At 36.8% G+C, this 22,384-nt stretch overlaps 1 protein-coding gene across 1 annotated transcript; it reads left to right on the top strand.

Moving 5' to 3' along the window:
- Positions 1 to 18,902: 18,902 nt before the first annotated feature.
- LOC140037914 (uncharacterized mitochondrial protein AtMg00310-like) lies at positions 18,903 to 20,584 on the top strand. The gene is made up of 2 exons (XM_072083085.1): positions 18,903 to 18,987; positions 19,902 to 20,584. Exons 1-2 carry the CDS (start codon positions 18,903 to 18,905, stop codon positions 20,582 to 20,584), a joined length of 768 nt encoding a protein of 255 aa, XP_071939186.1.
- Positions 20,585 to 22,384: the final 1,800 nt, after the last annotated feature.

A 22,384-nucleotide genomic window follows, 5' to 3' on the forward strand; every position in this document is an offset into this window, starting at 1 on the left:
TATAGTGTACGTCGAGAGATTTGCACTGAAGACCTATTTCCTTCTCCTATGACTGTGAAGACTTGATAAGTGTTTATTTTGAATATGAGGTGGTTTGATTGCAACTATATGGATATTTCTATCCCTCTTGTGATATTCTTTCCTATACTTCCTTAACAACTATCCACTAATGTCTAAGTATGGACTTGACTCGATTATTATCGTGGTGAGATCGTGAGTTTTGGAATTATGCATGGGGATTTGAGAAAAGAATTGGATTCTATACCTGTATACAAAAGCTTGAGATAGGGTGTGAAACTTTTGAGATATGAAGTACACTTTAGGATTTCATTATGTACATAAGTGATAAGAATACTCCTTATGTTAAACTCCCCAAATAAGAATGAGTGGCATAATATTTTGAGATGTTGCCCTACCTGTATTCTACTTCCTTGTTTATCTCGTTTGAGAATAGGTAAGTTTAATTCCTCGTGGTTAGATTGGAAGTGAATGAGCTCAAAAGTTATATGACTAGAGTTTTCAATTGTAAATAGTTACTTATTCTGCTCCTTTGATTTGCCTGGCAAGCTATCATCGAATTAAGTGAATCGGTGAGATGACAAATATGACTGGTCTGCATAAGAAAATAGAGATTATTCGAATGGAAGTAGAGTTCCAGAAGAGATTAGCTGAGTACTGGGAAGGATGATGGGAACAAGAATACTTGGAGAAAATTGAACCACTGCACCAGAACATAGAATTGAAAAAGAAATACGAAGGGATTCTAGAAGAGGTGCGGAATGAGTTTGAATTAGTGCATTTGCCTAATCGAATAGCATCTTAAGACATTCCTAGTCAAAGTTAGCCATTTAGTGAGATTTTGCCTGAAATAGTTGTAATCATTGAACTATGTGTAGTGAAAATTTTATGTAGTAAGCCGTATTCTCGTTAGGAATAGTGAACTTGGTACCTGCTATTTTACTAAGTGCCATTAAAAATTGGTGGTTGGGCAGTATTGGATCCTTGCCCATGAATCTATCGCTATATTTTAGTCTTTAAGTTAAGCGAAAATTTTTCGTTTGTCATTCGAAATGAAGAAATTATTCAATGGATAGTGTATGGGTTTGAGAGCTAGCAAGAATAGTAGCCAAGTTTTAACTCTTCTTTTATCAAGATTAAAGTTTGTGTCATATTCTTCACCTCGACTAAATCAAAAAGTTGACCAAATTGTTTTCCTTTTCCTCTTGCTTGGGCGAACAAATGGAGAAGAAAAACCAAAGAGAGACCTTCAACTCTAACCTCAAATTTGTACTTGAATTTTGAGTTTTAACCAACTAATTTGCAAACTACTCTATAGAAATAATAACTAAGGTAGATTTCAAGGTGTTGGTAGAGTGATTTTGGAGGAAGAAGCTCTAAATTTTCATCTTTCTTAAGGTTACAGGGTAACCTTGACAATAAACTTTCCTCTACTTTAAATATATGCAAACTGGAGGTTTAGGGTTTCAATTTCGGTTGTTTTATGAGAAAATATCATGGTTTGGAGTTGTGTCGTGAAATTTTCAATTTTATGGTACTTTTCTGTCCACACATGATACTTAAGTGTTGGTCATGGTTTGGTAGCTTTGCTATGTGAAATATCTTTATATGCTAGTTTGACTTGCCTAAAGAAACTTCCAGCTTGTGATTAGGAATTTCAGCTTAGGGTTTCCTTTTCTAACTTGAATAGGTGACAGTTATATGCTTGATGTAGTGAGTTGTTGGCTTGATATTTATATGCTTGAGTTGAAACTATTTCATGGGAAGAATAAAGCCTTGAATGGGCTGGAAAAGTTAGTAAACACAAAAGAAGTGCCGCTGAAAATTTTTTCGTGGGGAACCTTGGAAAGTTTTACGAAATCCGTTATATCTTGATGTAGAAAAGTTAAAATTGAGTTTCGTTTATTATGTTTGAAACTAGGTTCAGAATATCAGTATTGTTTTCAATTCCCATGAATATCTACGATTTTTCAAAGTTGACTGAAATTGTATACCTGTTATGTCTGTTACTGGGTGAAGCAGCAACTTTAGGTTGGAATTTGACTGACTTGTGGATTGGATCTTACAATGGTACCTTCTAGAAAGTTGTAACAATTTGAATCTATATTCCGACGGTATAAAGTTTATAAGTTTTGGACATAAGAATCTCGAGATATGATTTTAAATGAGATCACGTAACACTGGAAAATTCCTATTTTCCTAGGATTATTCCTACTTACATTTCCAACTTTAAGATTGGAGTTGGTAAACTATTTTGAGATTGGTTTATGAGTGGATTGAGGCTTAAATAAAAGGAAACTGAGTTCTTCAAATCATTTTAGGTCAAAAGGTCAGACAGTTTACAACTTTACATTTTGAACGTCTTTTCTACTTTCCCCAAACGTTTGGCTATAAGTGATACTTTTCTGCTCTAAATGACTTTTGCAACATTGATTAGTAAGGACATGAAGATTATTCCTCGATTGGAACAAGCTAGTATTATATTTTGATAGGTTATACGAGTATGAAACTTATAAATTGATACATGTTCTAAATAAAGATTTGGAGCCTCAATTCCTACATAATGTGGCTTTGTATTGTTGGTCTTTTACTAAAGCATGTGCTCACAGGACTCGAGAGAGTTAAAAAGAATATTCACCGAAAATATTTTGAACTATTCAGAAATCAAGCTGAGAATTTCGAGGGCGAAATTCTTTAAGGGGGAGAGAGTGTGAGAACCCTCATTTTTAAAATATAATTTTCCCAAACTACAGGCCTTGCACCAAGATTTAAACCACCTCTTACATGCCCTAACATTATATTTTACAATGTGTTACAACAAATCCCTTGTATTGACTCTCACTTTAAAATACCATTTCCCCAAATTATTTGCCTTATGCTAGCCTTATCCTAGGATTTAAATCATATATTATATGTCCTTACATTATATTTTCTAGGTGTTACAATAATTTTCATGCATTACACTTCATTCCTTTTTACTTGTAATAAAACAATTTTTCTTGAGTTGATTTTAATTATACACCACTTGCATTTTACCAAGTGTCTTTATATTAGTGGTAGAGATCTTACATGTAGGATTATAGGTGTTAAAGAATGATTGGTACACTTGGAAAGGTTAGTTAGAGGTGTTAAAGAATGATTGGTGCACTTGGAAATGTTAGTTAGAAGTGTTAAAGAATGATTGGTGCATTTGGAAAGGTTAAGACACCATTAGTCAAAGATTAAGAAAGAATAGGACAAGTAAGTGGACATGTGGCAAAACCTTAGCCAAGTATCTTGTTGGAACCAAGATTAGAAGATTATTTAAACTAGCCAAAGCCTTTTTTTTTCTTTAGTGTTGGCTGAATTTCAGCTCAAGGAAGAGAGAGAGAGAGAGCTCCCAAATCAGGTTTTCTTACCTAAACAAATCAAAGACCAAAATTCAAGAGAAGAATTTAGGGTTTGCAAGGAAACTTTCTTTGTTTTTGGTGTTGAATTCCAACCTTGGAGCTTCTACTTGGTGGATTTCTTGGTGATTTGAACACCATGTAAGTAAGGTAAGTATTCTTTAATTTGGGGTTTTTATGTGTTAGATTATCTACTATAAGCTCTAATCATGAATTGCAAGTTATTGTGGTTGGAATTGGAAGTTAACCCCTTGAATTGAACGAGTAGTGGAGGAATTGTTATTATGCGCACCAAGTGTTTGATGAAATGTCGATCCCTTATTCATGTGTATTTATGAAGTATTGATATGTTTTAAAGCCCTATTTAGTTAGATTTTGTGAGGCCCCAGTCCGTTCGTAAGTCGATATTAGTGTTATTTGATATTCAGTATAGAAAAAAATCAGGGTTTTATGGTTAGGAAGGAAACCCTAATTCGGTTGAGCTTGAAAATCCTAGTTTACGTATTATGATTATAAGATTCAAACTATAATTTATATTCGGTATTCTAGTGTGTGCCTTGACATAGGTAAATATAGGATTTGTTTTAATTACAAAGGTTTAGTAAGTTTGAATGATTAGCAAACCTCTAGTGTTACTATATTAGAAAGCTTAAGTGGAGTTTTATTTATCGCCCGCCTTTTTCCACATTTTCTTTATTAGAAAAGTTCCCCAGATAATTTTTATGAGTAAATATAGTTTTTAGATGATTTTTCTAGTATCGGTTAGATTTTGAGAAAATAAGAACGTATATCGGACGTGGGACCCACTAGTGCGGAAAGTTCGGAAAAATTCGGCCAATTAGGTTAAATTTCGGATACTGTGTGAAATTTATCGAGTGTTAAGAGATAAGTAGAGAGTGAAATTTGATTGATGTGAAAGGAAAAGAAAGGGATAGGAATGCATTTAAGAGGTGACAAGTGTCACCATCTCATTGGACATGACTTATGATTTACTATTCATGCTTTTGACTTTTGACCAAATTGAGTAAATATCTCTAAAATTCACTAAAAATTCACTCATTTCTTCTCCTCCATAGCCGGCCCTCTCTCTCTAACAAAGAAGGAAAAAATCCTCTTCAATCTTCAAGCTTTCCACTAGTTCAAATCATCCAAACCAATTGCCTAAACTAGTTTCTACTCCATACAACCTTTCCATTTGGTGTTAGTGGTGAGTTTGGTGAAGTTTTTGGAAGAGCTAAGGTGGTCTACAACTCCTCTTCTCTTGTATACTAGGTAAGTGATGATTGAACATCCTCCTACATCTAATGATGTTTAATTTGTGCTTAGTGGTGGCTAAAGTGATGGAATGTGTGATTTATTTCTTGATTTGAAATGAATTGGTGAAGTTTTTATTTTTTTTGAGGAATTTTCTGGTTTAATGTGATCATGGTGTTGTGGTTGTTTATGATGGTTGATAATGAGGGGTAATGACTCTAGTAGGTGTGTTTGATAGGAAATTGCAACCAATTTTGGGTTTGGAATGAAATGTGAAAAGTTAGGGTTTCATAACCCCCTTTTCTGTCCGGTTTTGGATCATATGGTTAGAGGCTGAATTGACCTTTGCTTAAAACATGAAAGTTGTAGGTATTGATGTGTTTGAGGTGCCTGTAAAATTTCAGATCATTTGGAGTAGTGTAGAGTGAGATATGTCGATTTTACTGTTGCTGTTCTGGGTTGATCAGAATGTGAAAACTGCACTTGTAATTGGTTGTTTTGGCTGGTATTTCTTCAGAATTAGTTGTTATGGTCTTCTAATGAAATGTATCCCTGTTTCTAAGCTTTCGGATGGCTTTGGAATTTCTGGATTTGGACTTGTGTAGGCTGAGTTATGATGTTTGTACTAGAATACGGTTTGTGATCCTGTTTTGCGATTCTGGTATAGTGTCTTGCATTTTTGACCTTGTTACATTCAAAATTGGACAAAGTTTCCTTCTTCAACATTGTAGCCCCTTAAGTCCTGGATATTCCTGTAAATATTCAGGTTAAACGGATTAGTATATCCTGAGTTATAAACGAAATACTCAGACCTGTTTTGACCGTCAAATTCTGTTACGTTTTTGGAAAGTTTTTGACCGTGACTTTTCGATTTTGATAGAGTACGATCTGGGTGTCGACTCTGTCATAAGAAATGTAGATCTTGGTCACAGCTTCGAAACGCTATAAAGTGCGTCAAAATCCGAGTCCCGTAGCTCTAGTTATGATCGAAATAAGAATTCATGTCAGGACTGTTCTTATATCCGGACAGTTTACGACTGGAACTTTGGCTTCACATTTGACTGGGTTACAAGCTGTTTGGGCTTGCGACCAAAACACAAAACTTATAGCCCTATATCAAAGCTTTCTAACGCCCTTGGAATTTCATGAATCGGATTTATAAAACCTGAGATATAGTCGAGCAAACAAGGCCTGCCCGTGAAAATGACCATTTTCTGGTCAGATCTGTTTTGGTCCGGATGACCAATTTCCGTTCCGAATTTGGATTGCCGATCTTCATGAAAGATGTTCCATTTGGAATGAACCATCTAACTGCAATTTTCAGCGCTTTTGACCATGTGTAGCATAGAAAACAGTTTGCACTCAAAACTGACCATTTGTGCATTGGCCAAATTTCGTAAGTGATTGTGTTTGGTTCATTTGGGACTGAAGCCTCCAGTTTCAGTTCTGGATGTCTTCATAACAGTTGTTGTTCATTCTTTAAGCTTCGATATGGCGTCTCATACGCCTTAATCCGATATTCGTAGCTCAACTTATGAGTAAACTAGAAACGAGTGTCAAATCTGCCGTTTCCGCTAACGGTCGTTTCCGTTTCCGTCCGTCATATTTACGTGCGCGCGTGTCGTTTTTGCCGTTTTGCTTGTTTTAGGCACGATAGTAGCCATTTGCGATATTATGTGACACAATCTTCTATTTCAGACGATGGTGTGCTGGGCGGAACTGGTGGGACCCACTACTAGCTGTTCATTTCGATCCGACTTCGTACTTTTGCTATTTCAGTTTCTGAGTAAGTATTCAGGCCAGTTTGGTGTGTTTTCTTTGCTATGTGTTTGAGATATGTGAAACGGGTACTTAGGCGAGGGTGTACTTTATCGCACTCGACCTAAACCCTAATTTGAATGTATAATTGTACTTGGCATATGTATATGAACCTTTTGGAACCAAAACCCTTGAGCTTGTGGCTCGGGGCGACTTTCGAGTAAAGTTTGTGAAGTTTGCAAAGTTTGTGAGTTCGTGGGCCCGATCTAAGACCTGTATGGACTATTCGAGCCGGTTAGGGCTTGGTCGAAGTCAGTCCAACTTAGTCTGAGGCCACCAAGTTTGTAGGTTCATGTTATGAACCAATTTTGTGAATCCGGTTCACCGAGAAGGTGACCAAGTTTGTGACCCGAGCTTGTGACTCAAGCTCAAGTTTGTGATTTCGTTCGTCCGGGCAAGTTTGTGAGGTGACTGGCCAGTGAGGGTGATAAGGTGTCGGTGGGTGTACAAGTGAAGTTCTACGGACCATTGAGTGCGGTCGACGGAGTGTCGGCAGGAGATCACGCATGGCATATGAATTGGCTTTGGAGCCACCTGTATCCTTATTATGTGATATTACTTTTCTGCTTTTGCTTTACTCTTACTGTGTAACTGTTGTTATGTGAAATTTATGCTTTCGCCCCTGTTTACTTACTAAGCATATAGCTTACTCCTTTACTTTTGTTTTCCTTAGCAGGGGCCGACGCGGAGACTTTTGGCACGTACACTAGTATAGTTAGGTTTGATTGTAATAGTTGGACATATAGTATGTTTGTTTTTATTTTGGTGGTTTGTATAAGGACCCTCCTTAGAGTCTATCTTCTGCTGGTTGTGGTTATAGTATGTTAGAGTGGTTTGACTCGAGACTCTTGAAGATGTAAATATAACTTTTGGGATTGTATATATTGTATATAGTGCTCTTTCGAGTTATCTAGTTTTATTGCTTAAGTTTTGAGTCCTGGCGCGAGCTAGGCAGGCGGCCCGCCGATACCCTTGGGTTCGCTCTTGGGAGAAGTGGGGTCGTCACAGATTTAATACTTGATATGTGCCAAAGGTGAAAATAATGAGAAGAGTGAAAGTTGGAAAATTTCAAGTGTGCTGACCGAAATTTTAGGGGTTGCTGTCCGGTTTTTGCCTTGATGTTTCATGCATATTTTGGCTACAAAAGTGAGTGATATATGTTGGGTTATGTGTGTGTAGGTTGTCTACAAAAAATTAGCCAATTTGGTTGAGTAAATTTTGAGTTACAAGCAAAGGAACAAAACTGGACAAGGTCCAGAATTTTCTGTCCAGCAATCTTGTAAAGGCCATAACGTTTTATTCACTGATCGGAATTGAGTGCCGTTTGTGGCATTTGAAAGTAGACTCTTAGAGCTTTAAAACGGTACCAAGCTCATTTTCTGGTTCGTCTTGAGCGATCCGTGGTGAGTCATGGAATTTGGCTGCCTGGGTGGTACTGTTCATCCGTGGCAATCCAAAATTTTCATTTGGTTTCTTAATTTGGAGCCACTTATGTTGGGATTTTGGAAATGGTTTCTTCTAGACAAATTTACCCTTATGAACCTAGTTTCCAATGCAACTGACAAAACCTAATTCCGACTCTCCTACAATAAGCCGTGACCTTTTTCCCGAGACTGGCCGGCCGACACTGTTCAAACCGAAAATGAAACCTTTGAATTTAAATGAAACCTTTCCTTACCAAGCAATCATATGAACACTAAACATGTATTTTCATGAATTTTTACTATACTTTGGACCTCATTTACATGAAGGATTAAGTAGATTACTTTAGTTACTTAGCTTTTTCATGAACCTATAATTTAGTGAGAAACGAATCTTATTGTTATCGTTTTCATTCGTTGCCCTAGGATCGGGAAACGGAGGTGACTGAAACTGAATCATTTGAAGTTGATAATGACTTTTGTTTGACAGGTGAGTGTTCCACGACCTGCTACTTGTTATGTGGGATACTTGTATATGTGAAAACCTTGATGTGCTATTGACTGAGCCAAACACTGTTTTAATTAAAGTTGGAAGCGAGTGTGTACTTTATCGCACTCGACCTTCCTTGATTTCCACTGAGGCTATATATATTGTTACACTGTGATGTGAAATTTTAATTGTGACTATGAATGAGTTGTTAGGGTGATATCCCTTCAACTATTGTTACTGTTTGGGTACCCAACCTCATAGGTGAGTCGGTTGTGTCGAGCCAGCAAGGGCTTGGTCGAGAAGGCCGATAAACCTTGAGGACTGTTTATTGTTCACTGGAAATTGAATCTTGCTTGGAGGTTCCTGGTGAAGCATAGCCGTTGTGCTTGTTTGTTGTGTTGTCCAGCACCACCAGTGATAAAATCCTCGGCTTGATACTGTTTCATTAGAATCCTTGAGCATTGGAACTCGAATTCCTGGTATACTCGAGTATTACCAAACTACTGTTTATGGAGTGTGGGCCCGGTGAGGGGTAGATTGGTGGACGGAAACTGGTGAAAGTGGTGTTCTACGGATCCTTTTATACTGTGCATACAAATGTTGACGGAGTGTCAACAGGAGGCAATTATGATCAAGCTCAAGTGGATCTTTGTCTTTTGAAAGCCACCCGTATCTTTGAATTGAACTGTGATTAAACTGTTATCCTACTGTGTGATATTTATTATTTCTGTGCTCTTATTTGGTTATGTGCTTACTTGTTTTACTTGGAACCTCACTGAGCTTTAGCTCACCCCATTCCCTTTGTTTTCCTTAACAGATCTGGGATGGATTTGATCAAGAGCTTTCCTAGCTTTACATTGTTTTGGACTGGTATTTGAGATTATAACATTTTGCTTAAGTAGACCTTACTTTTGACTCCTGTAAGCTTAAACCTATAAGTTCGACTCATGTTATGTAAGTTTATGTGTGGAGTGGTAAGTTGACATTTGGCTATATGTATACTAAGCTTTTGGATTGTTAGTGAAGTGATTATGTTTTATTTAGGGTTACGCTCCAAAGCATGGAAGATATTTCCTCTGCTTCATTTGAGTTATTAGTACTTTGATCGATTGAGCCCCGGCGAGAGTTGGGCAGGCAGTCCGCTGATACCCTAGGGTTCGCCCTAGGGAGAGGTGGAGCTGTCACAAAATGTTTGAGAAAAGGAAAACTAAAGTACAAGGCAAGTTTGCCTTGGAAATTCTTGGAACTTCAATGGTTTTGTTAACTGACTTCCCGTGTGAGTTTTTGCATGAAAATTTACAGAGGAATAGCCCTTAGATGGTTGTTTAATACTGATAACTTTGGTGCCATTCCAAGTTCATTTAGATGCTCAACTAAAGTACCAAAACTCAAGCTTTAAACCTGGAAAACCCCTATTTGAGGAAGAAATTTCAGTGACTTTGAGCGACTATATCTTGGTGCTCAAAACTCCAATTCTTGTTTCGCTTATTGTGTTGAAAATTTTGATTGTAACTGTAATTGAGTTCCAAATTTCAGAGTCTAGTTCGCATTGTGTGAATTTTGTCAAATTTCCAAACTTTGCTGAAAATCAACCCAAATTTGTCTTCGCATTCCAAAACAACCATTTTGAGCCAAATTTTGAATATCTTCTATTTGGAATCATAGAAAAGTATTTTCTAGGAACTTTTAGTTCTTTGGAAATAGTTTCCAACGGCCCAAATTTTCCAATTTTGGACTTTCAGAGAGTAAATTATGATTTTTCCAAGAATGCCTCTAAATTCGATAATTCTTGACCCTTTGGAAAATTTTCGCGCGGGAACAATTTCAAAGAATCCGGCCGTATATGCGGCCAGTTCTTGGCCGGATTGGTTGTGAAAATTGAAAAAAAATTGGGATGCTCTCTACCTCGAATCCGGCCAGATCTTGGCCGGATTATGATGTGTCCCTTCTCAGTCCGGCTTCGGTCGTTCGTTTGGAATATAATTTACATGATTTCATACCTATTTACTTTCATCCAACGATTTTAAGGATAAAAATCAGATTTTCTTGTGTTCTTGGACCCCACTTTAAAACCTTGATTTACAAGAAGATTTTTGGCTCGTCTTTACGATATTTTCTAGATTGTACATGTGTACGATCTTCCATGATATTTGGGATTTATAAGTGATAATTTATTATCAATTACTCTGGCACCCAAAAGAACCTTCATGAGGATCCCATGGTGAACGCCTGAACCTTCAAGTGGACACTTCCTGATTTCTTGTATTGGTGAGTGTCAAGTGTATGAGTACTTGATACATGCTTAACTATTATAGATGATTAGAGATTTTGAAAATGGAGTCGAGTGTGTACTTTACCGCACTCGTTCTCATTTGAAACGAATGAACCATGAATGACTTGATTGAATGAATTGAATGATTGAAATATATTGAATGAAATGAAATGATATGCTATGGCTGCATACGTCGTTGGAGTGAATCTCCTCGACTCACAATCGTACATGGGGGACGCCCAACTCTCACTGACCAACCTTGGACTCGAGCTGGCATGGCCTTGGTCGGGCTCCTTGGTGAACCATGAGAATACATAAGTTTGACTTATTGAGAGGTCTTGCTTGGCATACTCGAGCAGTATCGCCTCAAATAAATGACAGGCAGGCCCAGTGTAGGGGTATGTAATGGTGAACGGGGACATGATAAGTGTGGTTCTACGGACTATAACCTACCCGATTGACGGAGTGTTAATTCGTGGAGGTTCTTGATTGTGCAAGTGGAAAATAACTCCTGAGAGCTCCTATATTCTTGAATTGTTTCCATTTACTTTTCTTGCTCGAATTGTCATTTACTTGAGTATTATTGTTTTACTCGTTAATTGGGATTGTTACTTGGACAATGTGCTTGCATGTGTGTTCTTGGCCTCACGAGTGATTGCTCACCCTGTAGATTTGTTTTCCTTTACTAGATTGGACTTGAAGTAAGACTCGAAGAAACCCATGGGATATACTTTTGTTTTAGGGTTTCAATGTATTTGACTAGACCTCTTGGTTGTGTATATTTTGGAACTGATGTAGCTTTTGAGAATCCGATGTAAGGACTGGATGGTTGTTATATATTGTTAAGTTCGATCATTTCCGCACTTTCTTACTTTACTTCGTGGTAATGACTAGTATTGTATTAAGTTTGAATAGAAGTTCTACCGAGTCCTAGCGAGAGTTGGGCAGGCGTCCCGCGGATATCTTTTGGTTCGCCTTAGGGAGAAGTGGGGGCGTCATATAATTAGGCTTAGGTCAAAACACAAAAGTTATAGGAAATGATGTTATATAGTTGCCTGTAAAATTTCAGCTCAATCGGAGCACTGTAGCATGTAAAATGACCGAAATACCCCTGACTGCCAAAAGCCTCATTTCACAGACAGTTTTGAGATTTCACATGTTTGGCTTCATTTTTCACTTTGATCCGTATCAAATCAGCATTTGCCCAGAACATGAAAATTTTAACTCTATGTTTTAGCTTTCCAACGCATCTAAAAATACCTCAATCAGAATTGTGTAGCTTGAGTTATTACCATTTGAATTCAGTACTGACAACTTGACTGACCATGAACTTCTGGTTCTGTAATTTGCAAATTCGACCTAGATCAACTATAAAATGGGTTGAGGTGTCTTCATAAAAGTTGTAACTATTTGTCTTAGCTTCGAAACAGTATAAAGTGCACCCCAATCCGATAAACGTAGCTTCAGTTGTGACCAAAATGCTATAAGATGTCAAATCTGCCGTTTTGCCTTTTGTCTTCAAACTTGATTTCCGGTTATGTCATTAGACTTGTATTGTAATTGGATGATTTTGGAGTCTAATTGAAGGTCTATGGTAGTAACATTGCTTGTGTGTGACTTTGTGGCTGATTTAAGGAAAATAATGAAGCTATAAATGGCTGAAAAATAGGTAAACACAAAGGGCGTGCCGCCCAACTTTCCACTCGAAGGTTAGACGCGTGTATTTATGACTTGAGCGGGGATTTGAGAACGGATTGAACTAGATTTGTCTAGGATAGTTGAGTCTACTTTCATAGAGAGATATAAGCTAGAATTCGGCCGAAACTTGTACCCTTAAAAAAAGAAAATAATAGCTAATAGAAATATGTTTTTCTCGTCACTTCGACTCAAATGGAGATTTCAAAGTTTAATCGCTTCAAAGTTTCAACGTTTTAAGAGCGAGCATGAGTTTACAAATATTTTCCAAATAAGTTTCAATTATTTGATTCTCGTTAAACAAAACGTTTAAGTTTCAAACTTTGGTTGATTTTCAAAGCTCTTAAATGATCTTTTATCGCAGGTTTGGAGATCGCAGATTTGGACTCTAAACCAGGAGTACTACTTGGACGTGATCTGTAAAAGCACTACATTTTTTGTGAGTGCTTCCAAATACCTGATTGAACTGGACACTTGTTTGCAATACTTGATCAATGTGATCAAATGATATGTGATTGGTATGATCGGGCAAGGGCGTACTTTATCACATTTGCCCTAATGTGATATGGACTCGTTTATTGTGCGATTGACATGATATATTTGTGCTTGACTTGTAAGTGCTGAGGGGCAGTATGTACCACACTCGATACGAGTAGGAGGTACCTCTCATTCCCGTCTTTGTACTTTTATCTTGATTCAATCGATTGGAGATGTTATCTCATCGACTTCTTGGGGACCCAAACCCCACTGGCTAGTTAATTGAGTCGAGCCGACAAGGGGTTGGTCGATTAGATAACAAACCATGGGCATCTAGTGTTGTCGAGTGAAGTGTTATCTCTTCGACTAATCGGTATACTCGAGTATTACCACCAGTATTTATCTTGGAGTTCGGGCCCGGTAAGAGATTTGGTTGGTGGACGGAGATTAGAGTTAAGTGGTGTACTACTGGATTAGTTACCTTACTTGAAAGTTGACGGAATGTCACCTACTATTTGATCAAGCTATGGTGGAGTTGGGTTACAAAAGCAGCTATATCCTTTTCTGTGAAATGTTGAATATTTAATGTTTGGCCATATGAAGTGTTATTGCTTATTTTCTTGATTTGTTATGCTCGCTATTCACCATTATGAAATAATTAATGGTCAATTTGCTATTTGGAACCTCACTGGACTCTTAGCTCATTCCACGCCATTTGTTTTCCTTACAGGGGGTACGAGCGAAGCATGAGACTTGTACAGGCTAGCGTAGTCTAGTTTTTGGATTTTGCAATTGTACTCGCGTTAGCACCCGACTAGAGTTGATTGTACTTAAATTGTAAACATTTTGAAATATTTAGGTGTGTATAAGTCTTGTACCTGGATTTGAACATCAATGTACATATTAAGTTTGAATTGTTGTGTTATTTATTTTTTTATGGATATAAGTTATTTTTTTGAGTTACGAGTGAGTGAGTCCTGACGAGAGTTGGACAGATGACTCGCTAAACCCTAAGGTACGCTTTAGGGGGAGGTAGGGTCGTCACAAAAAGGCTATTCTAAAAGTATCAAATTTGACCTTTTGCTAAATGTGCTTTTAACACCAAAAGATTTACTAATAATTTTGTGGGATGATGTTCACCAATGCTTCAAAAGTACTTTTAGCACACAAAAGTGCTTTTCCACCAAAAGTACCACAACCCCAAATGGGGTCTTATTAGGCTCTCATATTAATAAACATAAATTAGAATCTTTCAAAAGGATTAGATAAATTAAATTCTTTAAATTATCATTAATTTTACTAATTAATCAACTCATATTTAGTGATCAAATATTCGCATGTAACAATGCATCATAACTACTCAAATGATAAGAAAAGTCAACTGGTTTGACTTCATCTTTATCTGATCTGGTTGACATGTAATTATTTTTCCTTCACAATGAAATTACCCCAATTAGCCAAGGAGTACAAAATATGTGTCAGCTCCTGCAAAGATTAATTGTTTTCTTGTTATCAAAATATAATTCGCTTGGTGTGGAAATTTAACACACTTCAAATTTCACTTTCACCTTGCGCAAAACTTTCAAAGTTCATATTTTAACAAGAGGCCACAAGGCAAATACGGTCCTATTATTAGTATTAGGAGGGTGAATCATTTATTTTGTTCATGTACTATTCTATCACATTTCATATTATACCCAACCTCTATAGCAGTGTTTTAAAAGGCGAACCACGAAGGAGTTGGAAAGGCGTTTGACCTCCATCCAAGGGGAGCAAAAGGACTGAGGCGTGAGGCATAAGCATCACAAATTTTGATTTTTAAAATAGTAAAAAAGATAAAATAAGAATATGAAAGGCCATTATATCGGTTACAAAAAAGTATTTTTAAAATGCAAGTAAATATTAAAAATTAGATAAAGTCAATAAAATGTATATAAAAATTTGCAGTTGTCTAACTTGCAAAATCAAGGCAGCACATCACAATATTGCCAAACTAGTCACAACTTTGTTCTTCTTCTGTAGTTGTCTTTAGTCTTTTTTTTTCATGGCCAAAATTTCTTGCTAAAAGACTTATCAAACCAAAATTAGTTGTAATTCCTTTTGTCCAAGAGATAACCATGCCCAAAAATTTCTCTTTTTCCTAAATCCCTGTTTTTGTCATTTTGGCTTTATGCCAATACCAGTCAAATAATATAGGCATATAAACAGTATAGACAAGATTCAAAAATCAAAGTAGAAACTTGAAAAATGAAAAATACGTTTTGAATAATAATAATAAAGACAAAACTCACCCTTCTCATCCTTGAGATTTGAAAGTAAAAGTTGTTGGTGAATCTTGTGATTAAGGGTACAGGCTACGTGAAACCTTATATTTTTCATCCAATTATTATTATTATTACTCAAATGTCTAATATAATTTTAAACAGACAAAATAAATAAATAAGACTCTCAACAATTTTACTGTTAACTAACTAACTCCATAATAGTGTGATGTCTAAATTAGTGGGTGGTTAATTCATATTAGTGGGCAGATAAGGATAAGAGTTCCATTGGTAACTGACAACCTAGGATGTAACTACACTTGACAACCAACCTAATCAATGACACTTCCACTTCTTTCCCATTAGAAACTAGAACAAAGGTGAGAAAGAGATGCAGAAAACTACCACTAGTTTTTCTTGTATGACTTTATGACATAGCGTGATGATTCTGTAGCAATTGGTGGCTAAAAAATGGAAAGGTGATATGGAATCTTAAATTGGAATTTAACAATCTTGGAGTTGGCTATCAGGAATTGGATCTAAACGAGTGTCTTAGGTTTTAAGGTGTTTTAGCTAATCTATGTTTTAGCCGTCTTCCATTTAGTTTCTCACATTTGATTCCGTACATAGGCTTTTAAATCTTCATGGATGAATGCCATACAAAAACATGTGTCTCTGGTTTTGAGTTAGTCAACTGCAACTTATCTATTTAGTCCTATGCTGGCTGTATTCAAGGGGAATATTCACATAAAAGTTCCTTATGTATTGATTGGTTACTGGGAGCAATAATACCGTAGCTTGTAGACCATTTGGTTAAATTAGAAGTTGGCTAAAAATGGGATATCTGATCTTCAAGGGCCAAATTTTGTTTGGGTTTTCAAGTTCATTTGTGAATCACAAAATGGAACCTTCATCTATGAGTAAATTTTACTAAATCTCGAATCAACATTACTTTGTCTAAAGTGCCATTTTAGTTGGGCTTCAAAATAGTTCAATTTAATTAGTCGATGTGTTTTACTAATAAGATCTCAAATGGAGGAAGCTCTGCCAACATGCGCATAGGAAGTTACTCTGCTAACATACACCATTGGAAATTTCGCCATTGTTGAGCCTTCCAAAGCTCAAATGGGGTAATTTCTAGATTTTTGTGTTCCTCTTCCTATCCGATTCCTTCCTCCCGATTTAGTTTTTTGTTAATTTTCTTGTATTGTGTAAAAAGTGTCTTCCCTAGTTCACTACTGGTCATTTCCTCCCCATTGATTGTCCTCCATTTTGGAGAGGTGTAGTAGAGGAACTTGTGTCCTCGAAAGAGTTCACCGACCTTATCTAGTGAAATCCTGCATCTCAGCAGTAAATTCTCTAGTTTCTATAGAATTTGCTACTTAATGGAGGCATCAATGGCATTCAATTCGTCTATAAATTGCCCTATTTCGTGGGTGAATCTACAGAAGGGGGGGGGGGCATCTTACAATCCAATTAACTAGTGATTGCAGCAAGGCCAATGAGGTCCAATTTCAGGGAAGCAGGAGTTATCAGGAAAATTCCTCCTCTTGGGCTGACATAGTGAAGAAAAATGAACAATATCATGAGCGCATGGGATTGTCCTTTGTTCCCACGGAATCCAACCAGGTTGTTCCTACCGATGATGATGTGGCTGAAGGAGTGGAAAAATGGAAGCATTCTTTGGTTGGCTTTCTGTTAGGTCGTTCTCCCCTATTTTAGGTAATGAAGAAGTTTTGTGAGCAAAAGTGGCAACAGTATGGCAAATTTGAATGCATTATGTTGAAATCTAGAGTGTTCATTTTTCATTATGACTCTGAAGAAATGAAAACTTGTATATTGGACCAATCTCCTTGGCCATTTGCAAGTAAAATGCTGTTTATCAAACCATGGACACAGGACATAGATCTGTCGAAGGAAGATATGGACTCTGCCTATCTGGATCAGGTTTCCTGGCTGAAGCTCCACTACTACACTGGAAAAGGGTTGAACAAATTCACTAGCTATGTTGGAAGGCCTCTGTACACTGATGGAATGACTGCCAAGCAAGAGAGACTTTCTTTTGCAAGAGTTTCCATGAAGGTGAAAATGGACCATAAGCTATCTAATTTCATGACCATAAGCTATCTAATTTCATTCCATATGTCAATGAATTTGCCACACTTGAGCACCAAAAGATGGATTATGAGTGGCTTCCCCCTTGGTGCAAGGGGTGTTGTAGGTTTGGGCATCTAGAGAAATTTTGTCCTAAGAAGTTTGTTACAAAGATAATTTGGGTTCCAAAGGAGAAAGTTGACAGCAATGAACCTACTCTGGAGGTTGAAAGTGTATTGCCGATGCTAAAAACACTGAAGGTGAGCATGGAAATCTTGTTGAATCTAGTATTATGCAGTGGGATCAAGAAAAACAGAACATAAATGAGGTAAGGAACCTTTCTCCTGAGTGCTTTCCACCTCTTCCCTCCTTGAAGCAATATAACTCTCTTCAAATTTTGGACAAATGGAAACTAGATGAGGGTGGAGATAGGCTTGGTGATATTGAAGGAAAGAGTTTAGTTGTGAATGATCAAGGCCCGAAGTCAAAAGATCATTGAGAATTCAAAATCAGAATATGGAGATAAAAAGGAAGGTTGGTTAATTTCCTCTTCATCATTATCATGAAAATTGCCTGTTGGGACATACAGGGTCTTAATGATCCTGTGAAACAAAAGGAGATTGCCAAAATTATAAATAGTCGTAATTTGCATATTATGGGAATTGTTAAAACCAAAGTCACGCTTAGAAATTTTGAGAACATTTTTCGCAAATGCACTCCCTTCTTGGGAATCTATACATAACACTACCAATAATAGAATATGGTTTTGTTGGGATCCTCATGGGGTACAAATTAGCAAGATAAGAACTGCCAGGCAAGCAATTACTTGTTGGATACACAGTACTATATGGAATATTGATTTTGCCTTGGCCTTTGTATATGGCACCAATGACTTGGAAAGTAGAAGGCTCCTTTGGCATCAACTACATTACATAAAGTCTGTAATGGGCTTTAGTCCTTGGTTAATCATGGGAGATTTCAATGTGATAAGATACTATAGTGAAAAAATTAGAGGTGATGGTTTTGATTATTCTACAATTGTTGAGTTCCAGAGTTGTATTGAGGACTTGGATATTGATGATTGCCCAGCTAAAGAATACACTTTGACTTGGTGTAATAAAAGGCAGGCTGAAAAAAGGATTTATGGCAAACTGGATAGAATTATGGCAAATGAGCACGGGTTTTCCACTTTTCCAGATATGGAGGCTGAATTTCTAGAATTCTAGATCCTACTATTTCGGATCACACTCCAATATTTGCTCATATTAGATTTGAATTTGATGCTAGCCCCAAGCCTTTCAAATTTCATTCCTTCTGGATGAAGCATAAAAACTTTCATAGCATCTTGGAGAATGTATGGACGGCAGAAGTAAATAGAAATCCCATTGCCAAGCTATGCAGTAAATTGAAACTACTGACACAAGAGTTGAAGAAATTAAATAGAAAGCAATTTAGCAATATTTCTATCAGAGTTCAGCAAGCTAGAGAAAGGCTTTGCGAAATACAGAGAGCATTGACCAGATCTCCATTTGATAGGGACCTGTAGAATAAAGAGAAGATGGAGCTTAGAACCTACACTAAGCTAGTAATTGTAGAAGGACAGTTCTTTAAGGACAATGCAAGGACTAAGTGCTTCAAGCAAGCTATTCAAATACAGCTTTCTTTCATAGGAAGCTGAAAATTCATCATAATCACGAAAGGATTTTGAGCTTGACTATGGCTTCAGGGGAGAGACTTGTGGACTATGAACTAGTAAAAGAGAAGGCTGTGAACTTTTACAAAAATTTGTTCTCTGAACAAGGTTCCTTTAATGTTCGAATGCACTCCAAAGTTGCTGAAATTATTACCTCTCATTTAAATGTTGAACAAGCTAAATTATTGACTACAGAAGTAACTAAGAAATTAAGCAAGCTCTATTTAGTATGAGAGAAGGAACTGCTCCAGGACTGGATAGCAATACTGTTGGGTTTTACAAATAGAACTGGAGTTGAGTTGGTGCTGATGTAGTTGCGGTAATAACGTACTGTTTCAATGCTCATGTTGTTCCTCCTGGCCTCAATAGCACTACACTTACATTAAACCCTGAGGAGATGAAATAGTGTAGGCCAATTGCATGTTGTAATGTCCTTTATAAATGCTATTCCAAGATGATTATAGAAAGATTGAAGTTGGTATTACAAAGCCTTGTACCTGGAGTCAAAATGCATTTGTAAAGGAAAGATCTATATTTGACAATATCATGTTAGTGCATGAGTTAGTGCGAAGCTACCAGAGACAAAGTGGGTCAACTAGGTGCACGGTGAAGGTATTATGAAGGCCTATGATATAGTAAAGTGGAAATTTTTATTCTCTGTTATGGCTGCTATGAATTTTCCTCCTTTATTCATTACTTGGGTGAAGAATTGTGTTACTACCTCCAGGTTCTCTTGAATTTAAATGGTTCTTTGGTGGGATACTTTGCTAGTGAAAGGGGACTAAGACAAGGAGACCTCTTATCTCCTACTCTCTTTCTCTTGGTTATGGAAGCTTTTTCTCAACTATTGAATATCAATGTTGTTCAAATGGGATATGATTATCACCCAAGTGTAGCAAGCTACAGTTAACTCATATTACCTTTGCTGATGATTTATTTTTTATATCAATAGCAACAATGAGATCTGTCCAAACCATAAAAACTAAATTGTAGGAGTTTTCTGAGTTATCATGTCTTTGTAGCTAGTGTATCTGAGCTTGAGAGGACTGAGTTGTGGAACTACCTGGGTATTCCTCATGGTACTCTACTATTGAAGTACTTAGGTGTGCCATTAATATCATCAAAACAAACTAGAGTGGACTGCCAACCTATTGTGGATAAAATACCGATGAAGATTAAAAACTGGGCTATGAGGAAGCTTTCCTTTGCAAGCAGATTGACACTAATTAAATCAATTCTGAATAGTTGCTTTGTTTACTGGGGCAGTATTTTCTCTCTCCCAAAGATGCTCATAAAGCAAATTGAAAGTATTCTAAATGCTTTCCTCTGGTCTAGTGTTGATCTTAAACACTCAAAAACCAAGATAAGCTTGTTGGAATCCTGCAAATCCCTCATAGAAGGGGGGCTTGGCTTGAAGAACCTGAAATTATGGAACAAAGCATTAATCTTGAGACATTTGTGGGATATCTTCCACAAGAAGTATTCATTGTGGATTCAGTGGGTCCATACATATTTACTCAAGGGAAGTAGCTTGTGGTCTGCTATGGCTTTAAATGCCCATTCTTGGAATTGGAAGAAAATGTTGAAACTTAGAAGTATAGCTAGGCGCTGCATCAAGATGGTTATAGGTGATGGTCAAAGCACATTTCTTTGGCAAGACTGCTGGCATCCATTAGGACCATTGCTACAAGTTTTTTCTCCTTGAGTAGTTTAGTTATTTAAGAGCTCAGAGCAAGCAAAAGTTGCTTCCATTATCAATGGTGGCTCATGCAAATGGCCAAGTACGAGGTATATGCAGAGGGAGGTGGTGTCTCTTATCAATGCTATGCCCTTCCCCCCACCCCCCAATACCAAATCAATCTGATACTACAATCTGGTTGCCTTCTCCTAGAGGTGTATATACTGCAAAGTTAGCCTTACAACAACTAAGTGACCCATGCAATCATGTCCCTTGGTTCAACTTAGTATGGGGGAAAAAACAATGTCTCTCGTCATGCTTTCATAATGTGGTTAGTGTGCAGAAAAAGGCTCACTACTAGAGACAGGCTCATTGCTTGGGGTGTCGCTCATTGCTTGGGGTGTCGATGTGGACCCAAGTTGTGTCCTTTGTAGCTCTGTTGATGGAAACCTAAGTCATCTATTTTTTTCTTTGTACATTTTCTCAATATATATGGAGGAGTGTTCAACAGAGATATCTTAAGACTGGAATGGCAAATGATCTTGTTGCTGAGATTGCTTGGTTTGTGGAACATTGTTCAAAATCCTCATTTTTATGTTGCATCAGAAGAGTGATTGTGGCTGCTTAGATTTACAATTTATGGAGGTGCAGGAATCAAAAGATCTTCCAAGATAAGATTGCATCTGCGGACTGTGTCACAAGTCAAATACTTATAGATATTCAAATAGTGGTTGCTGGATGGAAGGATATACATCAAAATCAGCAAAGCATAGACATATGTAATGCATTAGGAGTATCTGAGTAGCTAGACTTGTGGTATGCTTGCTCGATAGTATTTGCATACCTTTCATGATTCTACTAGGGAACCCTACACTTGTGTATGCTTATTGCTCTTATCAATGGAAAAAGGAAGCTTACAAGAAAAAAAAATCTCAAATGCTAGCCATTGGCCAATTATGTTTAAAAGGCTTTTTTTGGCATTATTAAGCTGGTGCCTTTAGAAATGCTTATGCGATCACTAATTTGTGATTAACCATGTTAATATGAGGACAACTTTATGTAATTAAAGTCCAGATTTTATGACAGTATTCAGTATCTATAAAAAGGACTATCTTTACAAAGCATAAAAGTTCAGAAATGACCATAAAGTTCCAAGACAATCATGATGAAACAATTAAAGTATTTTGAAAATTTTCTTTATGGTCCAAAGGGTTTGACATTGGACTGGTTTTGAATTAACTAGGCATCCTACTCAAATTGTGGACTGATTTTGAATTAACTTGTCCTATTGATTAAATTGAGTCCAAAGCATTTTAGAATTTACCTAACAAATATAATAACATAGTGAAATGCTCAAATTAATTAGGCCAAGTTTTTTCATAAATTAGACTATTTTAAAGGCCCAAATTTATAGGAATCTCCAATTTTAATTGGACAGCTCACAAAAAAAATTATTTTAGAATCCAATGTTATTAGAAGGACCCAATTTTGGTCAAATGAAATCAATTACTATTTTAAGTGCCCAAGAGAATCATAAACCCAAATATAAATTCAAACAAGAATTTTCTATGAATGGACTTAGCTCTATGGTCAAGTCCAATCTCAAATCCGGTTGGAATTAATGAGGGGTAGTATATACTAAAGTAGGAAGTTTTTTAATGAATATATGAATATAGGAAATTTCTTAAAATAAAAAAAGAAAAGTTTTCAAATCGGGGAACCTCCTAAAAAGAGAAACTCTCTAAATTAGGAAAGTTTCAAAAGGGAAGTCCTTTCCATTTTAGAAAACTTTTAGGTACTTTTCATAAAGGATTAGACATGTTTTCC

The sequence above is a fragment of the Coffea arabica genome, chromosome 3c (genome assembly GCF_036785885.1).
Source record: "Coffea arabica cultivar ET-39 chromosome 3c, Coffea Arabica ET-39 HiFi, whole genome shotgun sequence".
NCBI lineage: Eukaryota > Viridiplantae > Streptophyta > Magnoliopsida > Gentianales > Rubiaceae > Coffea > Coffea arabica.